Raw genomic sequence first — 21,753 nt, forward strand, 5'->3', positions numbered from 1 at the left:
AAAAAAAAATCATACATGTCTAACATAAGTTGTGATGAAACTGGCCCATGACAGCCCTCCAGAGAGATGGGCTCTTCCTAATGTGGTCACATGAGTAACCCTCCGGTGGGGCAGGCTGGGGGGCAGCCAGATTTTTTCCCCCCAAAACTGAAGCTGGTGCTTTGTGTGCTCGTGACCTCTCTCTCCTCCAGCTTTCTCTTTCCCGCAACACATTTTTTTTGGTTCAGTGTACATCAGGCATGTAGAGCATCAAAAGGACACGCTGAAATATGTAGCATGGACTACAGGCACCAGATTATGGGCACATCTCGGAGATATCTTGGGTTTGGTTCCAGACCACCACCATAAAGCTATTATCACAATAAAATCGAGATGCACGAATTTTTTGGTTTCCCAGGGCATATAAAATTTATATTTACACTAAGCTTAGTCTATATTAAGTATGCAGTGACATTATGTCTAAAAATGATGTATATACCTTAATTTAAAAATATTGTTAAAAAATGCCAACCATCGTCTGAGCCTTTATGGAGCAGTAGTAACATCAAAGATCACAGATCATAGGTAACCATACAAATATAATAATAATGAAAAGCTTGAAATACTGCAAGAATTATCAAAATGTGACAGATGCATGAAGTGAGCAAATGCTGCTGGAAAAATGGTGCCAATAGACTGCCTGATGCAGGATTGCCACAAACCTTCAATCTGTGAAAAACACAATATCTGGGAAGCACAATAAAATGAAGGTGTGGCTGCGTTCCAAGCCCCGCTCATTACTCACTTTAGTTTACCATGGATCAGCTCATACATCAGGCTCTTAATGAGTTTTCCTGTTTTAGTTTGTAGTTCAGTCTTGATCCTTACTACTTCCATTTGTCTGCCAGCATTGATGTTTCTCTTCTCATTTGCTTTGCTCATGGAACAAATCGAGTTTTTGTTGTTGTTTGAGCCACTTGGACTTGAGAAGGGATCTATTCTCCCACATCTCCCTGAATCCCTGTTACTGAACTCAGGTCCAGCTACTCACTTCTCAAAAATCAATATTCAAGAGGCAAGTGTTGGTGGAAGTGGAAAATGTTGCTTTGGATCAGAAAGCTGGCAGTCTGGGGGAGAAGATGGACTGGTGTCCCAAATCCAACACTGCAGATTCTGCTTGGCCATGTAAGTTTTTAAGGGGAAATAATCTCAGTTAATCACTGAGATAGGAGAGCAGACTGGTCGCCATCTTCCACTGCATGCAGGCTTGTCGAGTCCTTATGAACCTTCTTTAGATGCTATCTTATTCACACAGTTTGTTCATGATATTACTGAAGGGGAAGCTAAGAAAAAGATCTGGTCATCTGTTAATGACTTATTCTTCATTCCTACTTCTTTGATTTATGGAAAAAACCAACAGCAAGGTATTGTGTGATCAAAAGATTGGAAAGGTGTGCTTGGGCCAGAGATGAGTAGAGCATGGGAGTACCTGATTTAAGGTTTGTTATAATATAGCTTTGCTAAAATGACAAGACAAAAAGGGCCCCCTGCAGAGAACCCTTTCCTGCAAAGAGCTTTTTCCTGCCGAAAGCTGCATACAAATCCCCACTTGTCAGAACATCATTCCATTGCTATGGGATTGTTACCGAACCGAACTTGGGTCTGCTCACCCGCCTGCAGTAAAGCTAACCTACTGACACTGAGTGTGGTGAAGGAAAGCGCAGCGTTTATTGTAAGGTGCCAATATAAGGAGAACAGATGGCTCGTGCTCAAAACCCCCTGAACTCTCCAAAGGGTTTCAGCGAAGAATTTTTAAAGGCAAGGTGAGGAAGGAGTGGCCTAGGGCATCTGCACAGCTCATGCACAATTCTCTGACTGGCTGACAGTGAGGTAGCAGGGTGGTGTCACGGGGGTTAACATTATTAAACCTTAGGTCCATGTAGATCTGGGGGTTATGTGCCCACCATCATCAAGTAGTCAATTTCTTCCATTTGGTGGGGGTTTTAGCATCTGTAAAACAACTCAGAAATGTGCATCAGATACTATTATCTGGGTACTTCAGAGATGAGCTACAGAAGAGGATATGGGGGAGGGGTCTACCCCAGGAAGGCCCCATAGGGTCCTGCTCAGTTACAGGATTCTGGGTGAAGATCTGTCTTCTGTATCTTCTTCATGCCGACACAGGGCACCCTATTCTCCAGTGGAAGATGTCAACATGGGTCTGTAATCTCTCTTTGCTGACAAACTGATTTGCCCACTTACATATATGAGCAGAGCAAGCTACCGTTATTTTGATGCCCAAAAAGAGACACATTTTTATGAGCAATAGTGTTAACCCCATTCTCTCAAGGCCAGGTACTGGAATTCTGTTAGTCACAGATTCAGTCCTTTTCAGGTTGGAGCAGCCAATGTCATGAGTATCCGTAAAACAACTCAGGAATGTGCAACAGAGAGAGTCTGTGACTATTGTCCTAATCGTTACCTGCTTGAAGCTGCTCTTTTGTGACTCAGGGAGGCCTGGGAGACTTCAGCTTTTCTTCCAACAAGCAGCAGGGGACATGGAAGGGCCTTTGTACTTGGGGAGGGGGGTGCAGGGTTCTGCTGGGCTCCATCCTGAATCAGCAGTTTGCATGGAACATCCCTGAGCTCAGTCCTCAGGCTACTCTGGAGTTGCTACTGCTTTGTTTTTTTTTCATAAACTCTTTCTTTCCCAATGTTACTTCAAGTTTTCTTGAATCAGGCTCCCACCAAAGTCCTTTTCACTCTTTCTTTTCTGTTTCTGCCTCTTGTTTGCTCCAACAGCTCTTAAATTGCTGTTTTCACCCTAAACCTGATCTCCCTATCTAGTTCTTCCAACCTCTCCATGGGTCACTTCACTCCTCTTCTCCAGACAAACTTTTGCAAAATTTTACACAAATACCTGTAAATGTTAGTACATCTACAATCTATTTAAATGTTGGCTGGTCCCTTGACAGAAGAAGGACTGGGGAGTGAGACTAATAATTGAGTCGTCAGTATTGCAGCTCCTGGGAAGGATACTGTAATCACAGGACCAACATTAGAAAAGTTACTTTGTTGTTGAATAAATAAAAGGTGGTCCTGTAATGCATTAAAATAATTGTCACTTTCTTCCTACTGGTTAGTATGTGTAAAGTTGATTACTGTATGTTTTCTCTGTCACCTCTTTGTGACATGCCCCTAGATGATCTGACAGCTGGCATGCTCTGGGGAGGTGACGGGTGTACCCTTATACCATTTCTTTAGCCAGACATGCAAGCTATTTCAGCACTGACCTTTGTTCACTCACCCTTGACTTCTACATCAAGTGGCAAAGCTAGGCATTCCCTGTCCTTGCGTCTGTCCACATCTATGCAAAATGTATTGACAAGTCAATTCTATTGTTAAGAACAAAGCAAGTTTACAGAATTGCTACACAAAAATGGAAGAAATAAATTCTTTACAGAACGCGGGAGGGGGTCTCAATTTCATTATTAACATCAAACAATCCAATTCTTTGAGGCTTGTGTTTTGAAGCAACATATCTTATGAAAAGCCTGTTGTGTCCTGGTAAAGATGACTACACTTGCTTAATCTTATATAGCTTTCAGCGAAAATTAATATGAAAAACTACAAACAAAAATTTAAAATATTATTCCCCTACTGAGATTCAAATGAAAAATGCATGCAAATTGTTTCTATACTTTTTTTTCTTCAGAACTGACTTAAAATGCCAGTTCATTCTTTTGGAAAGACCAAGATATGCTCCTTTAAGGACAAAAACTGGAGAGGACTATGGAAAAAATTTTAAAGCCTTCTCTACTAAATTTTAAATGGTGGGAATGCAGGTACTTTATTTGCTTTCACATATCACTTGAGAAATTAAAAAATAACAAAGGATGAAAAATAAAAACTATGTTGTGATAACAACATAAGACTTGTCTCCAGTGTTCTATTTTTCTTTTGTGGTATATGGCTGTGTAATAAGTACCAAAGTTGTTCTTCCTTTTAAAGAAGGAAGTTCAATAATTTAAATAATGCTACATGTGGACAGTAGTTGGTGACAACTTTAAAGAATTTAGTTGTTGGATCTTAACTTATTTGCCCTTGATTAGTACTCTATTATCAAAAATTAGTTTATAAGTCCTTAGATGAAAAAGATTTCCAAATGGTAAAAAGCTGGCAAATGTTTTGTCAGGTACGCCGAAGTCCAATATTTAGCACATCAAATAATATATGTAGTGTATATCTATATATAAATAGTACCAGCAGGAAAATATTGTAATTGATCTAGCAGACTGGCCTTTCTTCACACTTCTCCAGCAGGTGACCAAAGTCTGCATCCAGCACCCATTCTCCTTCTAAGAGCCTTATCAGCAATTATGCACCCTTCTTTTCTTCCTTTTTAAAAAAAGTTTTTGTGGGAGTCAGGTAATTAGGTGTATTTATTTTTCTTAATGGAGGCAATGGGGATTGAACCCAGGCCCTCATGCATGTTAAGCATGCGTTCTACCACTGAACTATATATACCCTCCCCCCACTTCTTTTTTCCATGCGCTCTTTTAATTGAGATAGAGTCGCACGCAATATAAGTAATAATATAGAAATCCCTGCTACATTTGATCTACTTTTCCCCAATCAAAACAGCTTGCAAGATCACAACCGAGTTACTGAGGTGGACACATCCATAGTTTTTTCCAGATTTCTCCGGTTCACCAGCACTCGTTTGTACTTGTGTATTCAGCTGCTGCACTTTCTATAGCAACGTCTCCAGCACTTCTGCCTAGTTCTAGCAGAAACGATCCCCAGCATCTTCCTGGGCGCCTGGTTCTTAGCCCCGGACGGCCCTCGAGTCTGGAGGACAGGAGAGGGCCCCCGGGAAAGGAAAGAAACGGGGAACCATTCGCGCCCAGTCTCCCCGAGTCTTGCTCCCCACGACCTGGACTTAATAAAGACGCTTGGGTCCCTCAAGGCGGTGGGAGGGAAAGTGGCAGGACCGAGGGCGGAGTCAGACAGAGTTCTGGGACGGGCCGGGGGCGGGACGGAGGGCGGAGTCAGGGCATGGGTGGAGTCGGAGCTCGGGGGCGGAGCGGGGGCGGAGCCAGAGGTCGGCGGGGACGGGGCGGGGCGGGGCGGAGCTCGGGGGCGGCACCGGCGCGCGGCGGGGCGGGGCCTGCGCTAACGGTCGCGCGGCAGTTGTCGCGCGGCTGGGCTGTGGACCGAGTTCTCTGTGGAGAAGCTGCCGAGCGCAGGCTCCGCTGACGAGGCGGCGGGGTGGGGCCTCTGTGCGGCGGGTTCTTGTCCAGGTGCGAGCACCGTCTCGGCCGGGTGAGCGCTCCTGGGAGCAGCCGGCGCGGGCGGCTGAGGTGAAGCCGGGTGGCAGTGGGCGGCGGGCTCTCATCAGCTCCTGAGGGCGGGCTTCCGGGCCACGGCGTGGGCGGTGAAGGCGGCCTCCCATCCCGGCTGCCCGCGAGCTCGGTGGGGCGGTGGCGAAGGCAAGCCCGCTGAGACCCCGGCCCTGCGTCCCGGGTCTCTGCCGGCTCTCAGGTCACCCGGTCTCCTCGTGCTGGGGAAGCCGGCGGGGCGGGGTTTGTAGGACACGCCCGCACGCCCAGATGCGAAGTGGGCGGATGACGTCCGCTTCTTGTCCAGGTCTCGGGGACAGGGACGCGTAGAAACGCTCAGAATACCATAGAGTGTGGACGTCTAGGTAGAGCGCAGTGCGTGTAAACAGGCAGGTGTAACCAACGCGGAATATGCACACACATGCTGCAGTGACGCAAAGTGAATTCCCCAGAGACTGCTTTTAGCTTACGTTAGGGTTCAGGCTGGGTGTTGGACATTCTGTGGGTTTGACAGATGAGTAAGGACGCGTATACACGGTTACAGGAGCCTTCAGAGCAGTTTCACCGTCCTAGAAACCCCCTACCCACCACTCATGCCTCACCCTCCTACTCTGGGCAACCTCGGATGGTGCGCCGGCTCTCTATAGTTTTGCTTTTTCCAGAATGTCATAGAGTTGGAATCTTCAGAATACATTTAAAACCATTGAGAGTCGCATTTCACCGCTGGGTTGAAAAGGCACAGTTCTTCAATCCCTGTTGCCAAGTGCTGAACTCATCTATGAGGTGCAAAGTGTGAGGAGGACATGAAATTACAAACTTTGGGAAATTGTATTTGAATGCAAGTCATGCATTTCTCTTTTCGTTTTTCTTTCTTTTGTTCTTCTTTTTTTTTCCAAAGCAGAGTTTAGTTAGAAAATTTGAAGCTACCTTGAAAAGTTACTAACAAGCGCCCTTCTGTCCCCATGCTGGGGAATTCTCCAGTGTGATGACCAGTTGGCCAGTTATCTTATGGACACCCCAGAGTGTTTGGAAGTCAGCTAGAATTTCAAAATGCAGAATTTGCTGAGTTCCCATTGAAGCAGTAAAACCTACCCTTTTGAACTGGACTTACAGAGATAACAGAATGAGTGTTCCCTTTTACAGGAAATGACCAATTTTGTCAAGGTTTGTTTAAAAAAAAATCTTTGGTTTGTGATGGATGTTTGGGGGGATTTCCATGTATGAAATGGTCACATAAAGAGGACTTCTCTGTAGTGGCTCCGGCACAGTTCTTAGAATAAAATAGAAAATTACAGGAACATCATTGCTGAGGTTTTTGGAAGCTCCATCATCTAGAATAGCAGGATATAAACTGTACTTGTTTCCATAATTTAAATGCTTGTTATAAATGTAAAATTAGCTGTTAACCAAAATTCTGTTTATCCAAAAAGCTAATTGTAGCAATGTTATTCTCAAATTATAAATCAGGTTGATTTTACAACTCATTGATTAATTTAGGCAGCAAGTAGCCAGCATGTACTGTGCATCAGGTACTAAAGTAACTAGGCACTGTAGGACACAAAAGGGGGCAAGGGATTTCTGTATTATTATTTATACTGCATGTGACTCTGTATCTCAATTAAAAGAAGAGTGCATGGAAAAAAGAAGTGGGGGGAGGGTATAGTTCAGTGGTAGAGCGAATGCTTTAGCTCTTTTGTCATCGACCCTATGCTGTAATGAAGGAGAAAGACAGCACACAGGCAACAATTATGAATTAGGAATGCTGAGACGGGGAATAGAGGCTGGGGGATACTTGAGGGAGAGAAGTAGCAAAGTATTCTCTTTGAGACGCAAAGAATACTGAAGAGCCTGTCTTGGGAAGATCTGAGGGTGGAACTGGGGAGGATGCTCAAGGAAGAGGGAATTGTGTAAGCCAAGGCCCCAGGTCCCATTTGATGAAAAGAGAGCAGCTGGGGTGACTGGAGCATGGTTGTCAAGGCGAGAGTGATGTGAAATGAGGAAGAGATGGGCAGAGACCAGATCAGCTGGGCGTTAAAAGGCTGTAGCAGAGTTTGGATTTAATTGTGTGCACTTGGGAAGGGTTTTAGGCGAGGGAGAGACAAAATCTAAGTTTTTAAAGAATTCTCTGTTGTGTGGAGATGAGATAGAGGAGGCAAAAGTGAAAGCGGAGAGTGGTAATGTCAGGGAGATGGGAGAAGCAGTCAGATTCAAGAGATAATCAGGAGAATTGGCAGGACCTGGTGAGGGTTATTTTGGATCTGGGCAGTGAACGAGAGGAAGTGTTAATGTTGACAGAGTGGATAATAATGGAATTTTCTTTCTTTCTTTCTTTCTTTCTTTCTTTTTTTATCAGAGGCACTGGGGATTGAACCAGGACTTCATGCATGCTAAGCATGCACTCTACCACTGAGCTTTACCCTCACCCCACCCCCGCCCCGGTAGTAGAATTTTCTGATAGCAGAGTCTGAGGTAGCTCCAGGGTACCAGCCCAGTACCTGGCACACAGGCCCCCATGAATAATTGTACTGACAGGAATGAAGAGAACACACAGGAGGCACAAACACACGCAGCCCTTCCTGGCCCTGGAGAAAAAAGTCCCAAATTTATGACAATTGTCCTCTTCAACCCCAATTCTTCCATCCCAGGCCCAGGCCTCAAACTGACTAACTGACCTACTCAGAATTTGAGACTATGACCTCAAAATCAGAAAGTTGGTAGAGTTTTCCGTAAGTGTCTTACTGGCACCCTGAACTAAACCTGTAGGCCAGACACCTTCTCAGAGCAGTAGCTCACAGTGTGTCTTCATCCTCTGGGTCCAGAATCCCCTTCTCTTGTGCCAGATCCACAGCAAGAGTAAGGATCATGCAATGCAGCTTTCTCCTCTGGAGGGAAGTTGCAGCCAGTAGGAGCATGAAGGGCTTGAGCCCTACCATGCCCTCATGAAATCTAAAGCAAAGGACCAGGAAGGTCCTGGGAGGAACAGGCCAGGTCAGGCTGGGCTCTGGTCCAGACCGGAGGTCGCCATTCAAAAATAGGAGGAGGGCTTAGAGCTCAGGAAAGGGAATTTGGGAGACCTGGGTTGGAGGGCTGTCAGAGATGGTCATGGTGTATCTAGTGTCTGTAATGCAGGGCCAACCTCATCACAGGGACTCCACAACTATTACCTGAGACATTGCACCATATTACCTTAACTGGACTAGTTCCACCACCAACTCCTGTTTCCCTTTACCCTTGTCAAGTATCTGGGCCAGTGGCCTTGAGGCTGTACACATCTAGTCCCACATCTGGGCCTCTGTTTTTGTTGCTCCTCTCTGAGGCCCCACCCCCCCATCCTGATGTAGGGCTTGATACATATCAGACACTCAACCTGCAGGTGGTTTTATACATAAATAAACTATGTATAAAACCAGGTAATTGCAGTACTCCAGATGAGAAATGACTGAGCCTTGGGCTGAGGGGATGGCACTGGAGATGGAGACAAGGAGACATATTTAAAATATATTTGGAAAGTAGAAGGGACAGTAGTCACTGATGAATGATATAGTCTCTGTATCACCATATTGAGCTCTTTATTTCATGTTAATTTTGTATTTCTCAAAATGTCCATGTTGATAAGCAAGTTGTCATTTTTATTTTTTGGAGGCAGACACTAAAGCAATCACCATATATTTTGAAAAATAGTGGAAAGTGAAGGAACTTCAGAGAGTTCATGGGATGTCATGTAAGTCAATAACTAAACCACCAAGAGATGTTAAGGGGTAAAAATTTGAAGAACTCATTTAATATGTAGGTGGGTAGTGTTTTTACACAAAATCTAGCTAATGAATAGTTCATCCTCTCTAACCTAAAGTGTCTAGCACTTGACAGGCTCTCAATAAAGTTTGTTGAGTGGATGGATGAATGAACAAATCTGTCAAGGTTTGGCAAGTGTTTCAGAGACTGAAAGTGCATAGTGAACCAGATCAGACTAGGCCAAAGAATGAGTAGGAACTTAACACTGCTTCACTCCCAGTTGTTTATTGTGGCTTGCTTGAACACAGAAACTGCTACATTGAATAAGAACGAAGAGCACTAGTCTCATCTATCTAGAGTCTGTGAACATTTAGGCACTTTGTACATTATTTTGAATTCTCACAACAACCCTGTAAGGTAGATATTATCCATATTTTATGGATGAGGAAATTAAAGCTCAGTAATGTCAAAACGTTTGACTACAAACTGGTGGCGCTGGAATTCAAAATCATATTTGACTAACTCCATAGTCTTACTGACTTAACACATAACTCATGTTATAGGACATGTCCTGAAAGTGAAACCTGTAGTTGAGGGCATTTACCATTAAAGGGGCCTGGTGGTAAGAAGTGAAATCGAGTAAATCTGCTAGTTTGGTGTAGCTGACAGTTGTTACTACACTAAAACCTTTTCTAGTGATGATACTGAAGTGCAAGCCACCATTGCATTCATTTGATATTTACTGAGTGCTTTTTCTGTGCAAGGTAGTATTGGAATGCACACACAAGTAATATGTAAGAAGCCACCACCTCTGCCCTCATAGAGCTTACGATCTGGAGGTGAGGGTAAAGTACCACCTATCCCCACACACAGTGTAACTAAATGCATGATTTGAAGCATTACAATAGAGTTTTGCTTTGCTTTTTAAAGTAGTCTTTGTAGATGGGGAGGGTATAGCTCAAGTGGTAGAGCACATGCTTAGCATGCATGAGGTCCTAAGTTCAATCCCCAGTACCTCCTCTAAAAATAAATAAGCCTAATTAGCCCCCAAAACAAACAACCAAAACAAAAGTTAAAATAGGCTTTACAGTAATAAATATTTAAATCTGCAGATGTGCCATTGAATCATCTCTCATCTGAAACTCTAAATTTGCCGAGTGCCCAAACATTGGCAAGTTGTTTTTTTTTAAAGTGAAACTTAAAAATTGAAACCTAACTATATCATTCACTAAACTATATCATTAACTAAAAAAGGACGTTTTGAAACAGGTTTTTTTACTGGTTGAATTTGTATTAACTTATATTTCACTGTTGTAATAAAAAGTTTTCCTAAAGAATAAATAAAATATCCAGTACTTTCCTAGATAAATTCTTTTTTCAATCTTGGAATTTTTCAGTTTAGTTCAGTTATTTAATTAATCCATCTAAATTTTATTTTCTAAAAAGCAGATTAAAGAATGGCAAACTCCATTGTATCAAAGAACTTCACTGCACTTTCAGGTCTTCATCCAAATATGGCTAATCTGGTACGTTTCAATGGTGTAGTGGTTCAGTTCTCTAACGGAACTTTAGGTGGTAATATCACATTATGTCAAAATTATTGATTCATTCAACGTGTGCTTGTATAATTGACAAGTAAACAGATCTCATTGCATTAGTGTGATTGTTAGATGTTAAATGCTCCTAAGCTTCTTTGTATTTATGCCAACTAAATAAAAATTAGTCTTTCTTATAGAGCAGGAGACTGTAGATATGACTAGTGTTCGTTAAAACTGATCAAAAGTTTATTTGTATTATTTTAATTAAATATTTAACAACAACTCAAATTTAGCATTGTAAAATTAAAACATTTTTGTTTAGTAGTATCTATTTTCTAATCAAATTGTCCAAGTTATAGACTGAAATACTTGCCATTATGCTGCTTTTAGGACGTGAAGTTACACAACAGGTATATTTCTGAAATGATTATGTGAAAATTCATTTTGGGGAGACGGGTTGCAGGGAATTCAGTCATTTCAAATATGCCAAGACTGTTATTTATTTAAAAGAAATCTAGGTGGAATCATAAGGTGAAGAACTTAATGTGTAAAGCAATTATCTACTCCCTTACCTTTCCAGCAGTCTGCTGTTTACATTTGGAATCTGCAAATCAGGTTTCTTAAAATGAGATAAATTTATATATAACTTTAATAATTTGCAATTTAAAGTTTATTAGTGTTAAAAATAATTGCTGTTATAGTTTTTCTTGAAAGATAAACTATTCACTAATTGCTTCTTCAGTTAGAAAATTTTACTCAGTATTTCCCTTAGTTGTTTTCCCAACAAAATTCAATGAGATTTGTATGCATTTGGAATTTAAAGAAATAGCAGTGTGTCTAAATGTAGTAAGACTAGCTAACAGCTCAGTTAGGATGTGGTGGTCTTAAAAGCTTGAATGTATTTTAAACGTAACAGATTATTGCAAGGTTAAATCAGTTGCTAGAATTGGTGATATAAGTTCATCCTTTCAAAAAAAGGCAGTTATTTTTATTTCTTAAAGCACTTTTAAAATATTTAATTTTTGTTAGTCACTAAAGAGAATTAAAAAATTTTAAGGACATGTTAATAACTTTAAGGCTTAAGATCTAGGACTTTACAGCTTAGATTTATTAGCAGCAATATGCAAGTTTTGTTACAATCTAATTTGTATTAGTGTCCAGCATGTTTGGATTAAGAAGCTAAGTAATTGAATGTGGATTGTTAGAAAACCCTATATAAAAGAAAGCTTTGAAGACCATGGCAAATTAAATTGCATTATACATGTGCTTTGAATGAATTCAGTGAGGACTGATAGCTTAGGGCAGTTACTGTGCTCCACCTAGTGATTGAAAATAAAGTAGAAACATACTAATATTAAATGATTTTATTTGTAATAGCAGTTAACTGTCTTACTACTTTGTACTATTCCTTGTGGAACTGAACATTTATGAAGTTCTTTTGGATGTTTGTCTGGAGTAAATACATTTAAATGGTTCCTAGTCAAAAATGTTTGTTAGAGCTAGTAAAATATAGCAAGTCCATGAAATTAAATTTACCATCTACATCTGTGTTTAATATTCGTCTTCTATAACCTTTTTGTTTTTCAGAAAATAATTGGCATAGTTATTGGGAAAACAGATGTCAAAGGCTTTCCAGACAGAAAAAGCTGAGTTCTATTTAACTCTTTGCTTCATTTTTCATCAACTGTGGCTTATGACTCCAACAAAGTATATTTAAGTGATTAAATTTCTCATGCCTGTTTTACTCCTTAAGAGCAATGGCCATGTTCTCTATTGCATGGTAAAGTACTTGATTTAAGGCCACATGTTTGAGGGCATTAAAATCATTTTAATGGTTTTATTTTGTATTTCTCAAACATGATTTTAAAGGCTGTGTATACATTACCAAAATAGCTAGTTAAATTGGCCAACTCATTAATGTCTATCAACGTGTATTTACTGAGCACCTCCCCTGTGTAAAACCCAGTGTAAAGGTAACAGAGAAGTTGTGTTCTTCTCATCATTCTCGAATATCACAGTGTCTGAGAGGATGGACTTGGGGCTAGACTGACTGGGCTCAATTAGTCGCTGAGTCATCAGAGATCTGTCCTATGCACAGCTGTGAAATCCGGGTACATAAAGCTGGGATGAGAATTAAATGAGCTCATACATGTTAGGGTGTGTAACCCCCAGTAAGACCTCCATGTTCACTATCATTATCAGCCTGAGATATAAGTACACAGGTAAATCTCATAGAAGACAGAAAGTGATAAGGAGGAAGGGATTTCCAAGGTCATGAGGAAGGTCTTGAAAGTGTTGAGGGAGAGAAGTATGGCAACAGCATCTGTGTAGTTACTCAAACAACCAGACAATTCAGTGGAAAAAAACCATCTTTCATATGTGGAAAATACAGTTAAGTTTGGCTTAGTCGTTCTGATTGAGTTACTTGAATTGTACAAGAGTTTTAGGACTGTGGAAACATAATCCAAGACTAAAATAGGATTTTTAAAATCAACTGACCTTCAAACTTTTGTAGTTTACATGCAGAGATATGATATAGAATGCCAAAAGTAGCAATTCACTACTATTAGCTTTTAAACTGTCAGTGATTTTTACTGAAGTGTACAGTATAAATGCTTCTATACAGATTGAGGGAATCAGAACTCTAATCAGCCAGCCAATAGTTTTGACAGAAGACATTAATTTTGTTTGAATCACCTGAGTAATTGTGGCTGTGTTAATTGATTCACGATAGAGTAATAGGTACCTTTATTTTTATTTTATCTTATATAATATTCTGTTGTTATTTTTGAGGTAAATAACAAAGATATCATCTCCCACCCAACTCATTTGTGTCTTCACTTTACTTCATTATAATTAATTTTAGATCAGAATTGCCATTTGAATAGTTTTAGAAATTCTATTTATCTGTTTTCTCAGCTGTAAAAGGAATAACTTAAAATATATGAGTTAGAAAAAGATCAAGACTTAAATATATGCTAAAATTACAACAATGAAATATAATTTTCACCTGTCAGACTATGACGGCAGGGAACCTTTTATAATTATGGTACAGTATTCATTTTTTGGAGAAGATACGCTTACTGACTTTAAGAAATATTACACATATAACATATTAATATATTTTCATAAAAATCCAAGCCATACAGAGGTCATAGAGTTGAAAAGTGAAATTCTTTATTTATTCCCCAACTTTTCCAATCCCAGTCCCCAACCCAAAGGTAAGTGCTAACAACAGTTCAATAGATATCTATAATGTGCATTTGTACATTAGGTTGTATTATTTTTTAACTTTTTAAATTGAAGTATAATTGATATACAATATGTTACAGGCGTACAGTATAGCGATTCACAGTTTTTAAAGGTTATACTCCATTATAGTTATTGTAAAATATTTGCTATATTCCCTGTGTTGTATAGTATATCTTTGTAGCTTATTTTGTACCTAATAGTCTGTACCTCCCACTCCCTCCACCTCTACCCTGCCTTTCCCTCCTTCCCTTTCCTCACCGGTAACCTCTAGTTTGTTCTCCATATCTGTGAGTCTGCATTTTTGTTATATTCACTAGTTTACTGTACTTTTTAGATTCTACATGTAAGTGATATCATACAGTATTTGTCTTTCTCTGTCTGACTTATTTCACTTAGCATAATGCCTTCTAAGTCCATCCATGTCACTGTAGATGACAAAATTCCATTCTTTTATGGCTGGGTAGTATTCCATTTTGTATATATACTGTATCTTCTTTATCCATTCATCTGTTGATGGACACTTCCTTGTCTTGGCAATTGTAAATAATGCTGCTATGAACGTTGGGGTGCATGTATCTTTTTGAATTAGTGTTTTTGTTTTTGTTTGGTTATATACTCAGAAGTGGGATTGCTGGATCATACAGTAGTTCTATTTTTAGTTTTTTGAGAACCCTCCATACTGTTTTCCACAGTGGCTGGAGTAATTTACATTCCCACCAGCAGTGTACAAGGGTTTCCTTTTCTCCACATCCTCACCAACATTGGTTATTTGTGTTCTTTTTTATGATCGCTATTCTGACAGATGTGAGGTGATAATCTCATTGTGGTTTTGATTTGCATTTCCCTGATAAGTGATGTTGAGCATCTTTTCATGTTGCATTTTCTCCTTGGAAAAATGTCTATTCAGTTCTGCTGCTCATTTTTTAATCAGGTTGTTTGTTTTTTTGATATTGAGTTGTATGAGCTGTTTATATATGTTGGATATTAACCCCTTATTGGTCATATTTTTCAAATATTTTCTCCCATTCAGTAGGTTGTCTTTTTGTTTTGTCTATGGTTTTCTTTGTTGTGCAAAAGCGTTTAAGTTTAATTAGGTTCAGTTTGTTTATCTTTGCTTTTATTTCCTTCATTTTAGGGAATGGATCCTATAAAATATGGCCATAATTTATGTCAAAGAATATTCTACCTATGCTTTCCTCTAGGAGTTTTATGTTATCCAGTGTTACATTTAGCTCTTTAATCCATTTTGAGTTTATTTTTGTATATAGTGTTAGAGAATGTTCTGACTTCATTCTTTTACATGTAGCTGTCCAGTTTTCCCACCACCACTTATTGAAGAGACTCTTTTCTCCATTGTGTATTCTTGCTTTCTTTGTCATAGATTAATTGACCATAAGTGCATGGGTTTGTTTCTAGGCTTTCTATTCTGTTCCACTGATCTATGTGTCTCTTTTGTGCCTGTGCCATACTATTTTGTAATGCCTTTTTAATTAGCAAAAACAGAAAGAAATTTTATTTGGGGAAAAGAAGTACTTGCTGACCCCTAGTGGTATCTTTTAGTAGCACACATTTATTTGTTTGGAAATAATTAAGATCTGAATTATGACTTAGGTTAAGACAACAGTCAGTGAGAAATGGAGAATCTATGCTAATATATGGATGGTTCAAGCCTACATGTCATTTCCCTCCAAATATATAGATAACTGGGGAAAGGGAACAGAGGAGTCAATAATGAGGTCAGTTAAAAAAAAATAATGAGGTCAGTTATCTACTTTGACAGCTTTGAAATTCATAAAAGTATAACTTACAGAATTTATATCTGAAATAATATTTTATACCATGTGTTTGAGTGTTTTTATCATCAGAATCATATTTGTTCAAAATTTAAGTAAAACTGTTCATTTGAAAAATAAAATCATTGGTTTTCCCTTAGATATTGGATCAGAAAGGTACACTTTCAGTTTCACCATTCGTGATTCAGTGACTCATTTTGTAAATGCAACATCCTGGGGCAACAGAGACTACATCAGATCACTTTCTGACAGCTTTAGGGTTGGTGAGTGCGGTAAGTAAACTGTTCTCTTAGAGTATTAATCCCATGATTTGTTTGTGGTAACTACACTGAAGGAGTCAAAATGAAATAAGATACAATTCTTATTCTCAAGAACCTTATCAGAAAAAAAAATCAAGTGTTAAGAGCATAACACAAGGCATTCAGCATTTAGTTGAAACATACATACATGATAGTCACATATTTTTTCTAGGTAGCTCTATGATCTTTGGTTTATTTCTGTTTCACTTTGCATCAATCCCTATTGTGGCTCTAATCATTTATCTTTCTGTAAACATATAATAGGGTTGCTAAATAGATTTTGATAAAAGATGATACTTAAATTTTTAGTGGGGTTTTAAGAAACTTTACTTTTAGTCTAAAATACCAAATCTTTTGTATCCTCTACCCACCCCCATATCCCTCAGATGGTACAGTGTAGTATAATAAAAAGAGCAAGACTTTGAAAACAGATGGATCTGGATTCAAATCCAAGTATCAGTATTTATTTACATTGTGGCTTTGAGAAAATTTCTTAATATTGTTGGGCCTTAACTATTAATTAATACTCTGTAGATTCTCATGAATGTTAAATGAGGTATTGTGCCTGATATAGAGTGTAAAATTTAGTCACTCAATAGTTAACAGCTCTAGCTTCATACAAGAAACAAGAAAGCATGTATACCAGTTCTATTTGTGTAGAAAAAAAGATGAGAAAGAGTAATACAGACAATTAAACTACTCCTCTCTAATCCTGCAGTATCAAGCAGTCTCTTATGCATACTAGTTACTTAGCATCCAGTCATACATTGCCTTGTGTTATTAACTTTCAGGATTATATGTAATATCTCTCTAACTGAATAAAAAGGTAATTGAACATATGGACTGTGAAGGCAGACAACTTTGCAAACATCTCAGGACCCAGTACAAGTGGAAACATTCCTTGGATGAATGTCAGGACATTACTTACATAGAGCTAAAAGTACATTTCGGTATTAAAATATGTTCTGTGTTGATGTTTGTTGTGAGGATGAGTGAATAAAGGGATTATAAAAGTGTGAAATTGACAATGCTCATAAATCTAAATAGGATTTTGGTGTGTGAAATGACAGATTTTTGAGTCAGAACAATTCTAATTCTAGCTCTACTACTTTCTAGATATAACACATGAAGAAAGTTATTTAACCTCTGTGAACTTCAGTTTCTTCATATGGAAAAAGGGATAATGGATAGTTGTGTGAGGAATTAGCAAAACAGAACACAAAAAAGTCTAACATAGACCGTAAAGAAATGGAAACCCTAAAATGTTAAGTCATAAAGCTGATGAGTTGAGGGGTTAAATCAGGACCCAGATTTCGCATAGCTCTTTAAATACTGCTGTTTTTTTTGAGGGCAAATGTGAATTGAGTGAAGATCAATTAAAGTGTTTGTTTTGTAGAAGAGTATATTATAGCCAAATCAAATGTTCAGTGTAACTAATCAGTAATCTTAATGTGGGTCATATGTTGGGATTTAAACACAAAGCATAAGAACTGTCATCTGAGATCCAGCTAATGGTCATACCCCAGATTCTGTTGCTCACAATGCCACCAGAAAGTGATTGTGAAGGGTATACAATACCAACTCAAAATTAGAACTACCACTGTAATGTTCATTGTTATGTACACTTGTTTTTTAAATTTATCCTGTTACTTTTCGTGATAGCATCATATTTTTCCTTCTGTTTTAGTGATCATTGAAAATCCCCTGATCCAAAGAAAGGAATTAGAAAGAGATGAAAAGTTCAGCCCTGCAACTCCTAGGTAAATCTAGCACAGAGGTCAACTATCTTTGTGCCAGAATGATCACTACTCATAGGTTTTTAAAGTATCAGGTTAGCAGAGAGCTTACAAAGTTATATACTTCAGTTTGAAAATTAGGAGTTTAATTCTTCCTCACAATATTTATCTTTGATTATGAAATAATTTACTTTGATATAGGATCACATAAAAAATGACTTTGTGTTTAATACTTTGATTCTCATTCTTAGATTTACAAAAATTTGATTCTAGTCAAGTTAAAGCTGAACAATGAGAAGAAAAGATAAATCTTGGAAGTCATATATCTGTTTTTTTTCATACTGTCATAACTCTATTCACATATCGTACTATCTTAGTTCAGGTTCCCTGGAAGCAGAGTCCAGAGGAGGATTTTTGTGCAGATGATTTGCTGAGGGAGAGTTCTCAAGAGCAGCCTGTAAGGATAGGGCTGGGGGGAAGCTGAGTAAAGAAGCAGTTAAACTGGAGCCCTGTCTCAGTGTGACCCAAGAGGGAGCTCTGGAGCATGAGAGGCACCTCAGAGTGACACCCCCTAAAGGAAGAGGCTTGGGATTTTTGTACCCTGTATTTACAAGTCATTGGCTCAAGTCCACCCCCCACTCCTGTGGGGGAGGGTGGGCTTAAAGGCATTTCTGACTGAGGGCAGGTCTTGAGAGAAAGGTGAAGCTGGTAAAGGGCTCTGGGTGGGCACAGCAGTCTCTGATACATGCATACCTGCACCCATTTTTCTGACCTCATCCGATAGGTCTCATGTCTCTGCAGCCACATGGAACTTCCTCCACTTTATGAATACCCTGGGCTCATTCTGCACTAACAGCATTGCCTGTTCACGTCTCTCCGCATAGAACAGTCTTCTCCCTTCTGCTTTGATTATGTGCTCTTCTTGTCATTGAAATGTCAGCTTAAATGTCACCTCCTTAGCTCTTCCCACCTACTCTGTCTGTAGTAGCCCTTCCAGTCCCTATTACCAGGACTTCCCCTGTACACAGTGTTATGTGTACCATCGTAACCATGGTCACAGTCTGGGATTATTTGATTAATTGTTCTTGTCTGTCTCCCTCATACATGTAAACTCTGTGATATCATAGGTCTGGTCTGTCTGCTTCGCCACTGTATCCCCTGTGCTTAGACTCGGGTCTGATGCATAATAGGCTCTCAGTATTTATAGAATGAATGCATGAGTGAAGGAAGGGGAGAGCATTCCTGGCAGACAGAACAAACATGAAAACCTCCTGGCCTTTAATAATAGTTTGAACCATATGAAACTGTTGATGTTTGACTACTTTTTCTCTAAAATGGCAGTTTCATAGCCTAGTAGTCTGATGTGGCTGGAATATAGGCAGGAGAACAACAGGAGGAGAAGCAGAGACACCTCACAGACAGCTTTGTTTGTTTTACTAACTTCATTCTTTGGTGATGGCTAGCCCAGAAGATCTTTGAGCTGGGAAATAATGTATTCATATTTGTGGTGTAGGAAGATCACTTTGGCCACCTGAGGAGGATGGACTGTAGGGTAGCGAAGTTTAGGAGACAAAGCAATAGTTTGGGTGAGAAATGATGAGGTAAATACCTGAAGCAGTAGCAGGGGGAGGTGTGCGGAGGGCTGGATTAGAGGCTGCAAAGAGGCTCCTTGGAGGACACTTGGGAGTTGATTGGCTGGAAGGGGAAGAGCCCCTCAGGTTCAGTGTATAAACAGTGTGCATCTACTCCATACAGGGCACTGCAGAAGGAAGTAAAGCACTGTCCTTCATTTAAAGCATATAGGCAGGGCACTCAGTGTCATACAGATGGAAGTGATTTCCACCCCCTCCCCCAGCAACATTTTAGAGTGCTTTTACACCCCATTTTACAGAGAAGGAAACCGAAACTCAGACTGTTGGGCAAGAGCAGTGTGCTTAGAAGTCAGGCACAAATGGGTCCTCAATACATTTTCTTGATGAAAATACATTTTAGAAAAAAAATTTATAACTTTTTCAATGTTTCTAAAATTGAAAAGTATAAATTTTCTTAATGTAGTTTGAATTACAACAAAAATTTAACTGCAAACCTTGAAGTATTTTTCTATTATAACTGTGAACCTTGAAGAAAATCATTTGATATTAACTTTTTGTGTATGTTTCTGCAATTTAGCCATTGTAAACTGTTGCTCAGTGAGAATCACTCAACGGTAAAAGTTTGTTCCAGTTATGAAGTGGATGCCAAGTTAATTTCTTTGATACACTTACCTGTTAAAGAGTCTTGTGATTATTATTCATTGGGTGACATTGTTGCAAACGGACACAGTCTTGATGGAAGAATTATTAATGTCCTTGCAGCTGTGAGGTCGGTAAGTTAAAACCCCAGCAAAGCCAATTTCAATTTGGTGGAGGAGTTTCATCATTTAATTTGTGTTTGGAAAATAATAATCAGCTGGGATAAAATTTTCTCTGTCTTGATCCATCCCCAGCTGAATTTAGAAAATGATAACACTTCTCAGTAAAGGAAAGTAGCATTTTGTCTGTGAATGAGTAGCAAAATAAAATCATATTTGAGTGTTAAATGCAGCACACAGTCATAAATGATCCACTAACTACATGAGAATTTTTCATACTTCAGTTAAGCAAAGGCGCAAATAGAAAGGGTAAATTCATTGACTTGAAGATCTCCATGAGGTTCTTTGAAGGGGTGCAAGTTGGGTAAACCAAGGAATCAATTCGGTGTGTGTTCTCAGAGCTGTCCTGCGATGGGGGAGAGAGTGAGAAGAGAGTGAGATCACCCCCATGCAGTAGGGGCCCAGGGAGGTAACGCAGGGCATTGGCATCAGCATCCTGTGCCACAGGCAGGGCAGGATGACACTCTGTGGGGTGCCAGGGAGTGTTTCCCCGTCCTCTGCATCCACATCTCCCTCTTACCCAATTATTGCAGCAAATTTTGAACTCCTTTGGACAAATGAAAGTCACTTGGCAGGAAGTTAAGTTTCACAAAATAAAGTAGATGAGGAAAATTAAAGGGGCAAGATCAACTCTGCAATATATGGGAATAATGATAATCAGAAGACCAAAAAAAAAAAAAAAAAAAAAAGGAAATGGACATAGGTACTTGCAGGTAACATTGTGATTGCTAATTGTGTTTCCATGTTAAATGACCGAGAGGGTGTCGATTGTCCTAGATGACAGACTGACAGAGGCCATGTCTGCTTTGTTCACCACCCTGCCCAACCTAGCACAGTGCCTGCCACACTGTGAGCACCAAGTATAACTCAGGATGGAGGAATAAATACCCTCTATGACAATCTTGAAAAAGGGGAAAAATTCCTTTCTGGGCAACTTAGTTTCAGTCTTCCTTAAATATAGGATATGATCTCTCAATTCCCCTGAAATTCTATATAATGCCACTATATTGCAATGTAGTAAGAATTTTCTAAAACCCAGTATGGATATAAAAACTGCAACAGTTTTTTCCATGCCCCCCCACCCCGGCCCCTTGAGTCTGGTACCTTCTTTCATAGAATTATATGACTTCTTTTTTTCTTGCATGCCTTTCTTCTCCCATTTTGCTTCCATCCCTCTTATATTTCCTTTTCTTTGCCTTTTTATTTAACCTGTTCTTTCTTCCTTCTCACCTCTACTTAGGTCTCTTCACTTTAAAACTGTCTTTCATACAATTTTCTTACCTCCTGTGATATGGTAGGCCTGTCCTTCCTGGCTGTCCTTCCCTCTGACTTTTTTTTCCCCCTAGATCCTGCTCTTCTGTAAGCAGCTGTAAGTCTTTCTTTAGCTCTTTCCCATGGAGCTCAGCCCTGCGAATAGATGCAGTGGTGACAATGGAATGGGGGCAGCTAGCAGACTGTCCGTGCTTGGCCATTGCTCTGTGGCTGTCAGAGGTGCCTGCTGTTCCATGTGAGAACTCCCTGAGGGCATGGAAGGGCCCGTGAATTCACTTTCACCTCCATGATCCTCTCAGGCTGCAATGTGGACTGAATCAAATGATGTATCAAAGCATATTCCTACATATCCCTCATTTGATCCTCACCAGCTTATCCCTATGAAGGCAGCAAAGGAAGT

The 21,753-nt window shown here is 39.6% G+C and overlaps 1 protein-coding gene across 7 annotated transcripts in view; it reads left to right on the forward strand.

Moving 5' to 3' along the window:
- Positions 1-5,146: 5,146 nt before the first annotated feature.
- MEIOB (meiosis specific with OB-fold) overlaps positions 5,147-21,753 on the forward strand; it is a 29,922-nt gene continuing 13,315 nt past the window's right edge. For 3 of the 7 annotated variants that reach the window (XM_074346578.1, XM_074346581.1, XM_074346582.1), the window contains exons 1-6: positions 5,167-5,304; positions 10,503-10,579; positions 12,179-12,236; positions 15,777-15,908; positions 17,623-17,695; positions 19,841-20,036. In XM_074346578.1, the coding sequence (XP_074202679.1) occupies positions 10,511-10,579; positions 12,179-12,236; positions 15,777-15,908; positions 17,623-17,695; positions 19,841-20,036 (528 nt within the window). In that variant the 5' untranslated portion in view covers positions 5,167-5,304; positions 10,503-10,510. Of the gene's footprint in view, positions 5,305-5,366; positions 6,486-10,502; positions 10,580-12,178; positions 12,237-15,776; positions 15,909-17,622; positions 17,696-19,840; positions 20,037-21,753 lie in introns of those variants that run through there. The other 4 variants (XM_074346579.1, XM_074346580.1, XM_074346584.1 and 1 more) reach the window with 4 other exon arrangements.

Source organism: Camelus bactrianus, chromosome 18 (assembly GCF_048773025.1).
Source record: "Camelus bactrianus isolate YW-2024 breed Bactrian camel chromosome 18, ASM4877302v1, whole genome shotgun sequence".
NCBI lineage: Eukaryota > Metazoa > Chordata > Mammalia > Artiodactyla > Camelidae > Camelus > Camelus bactrianus.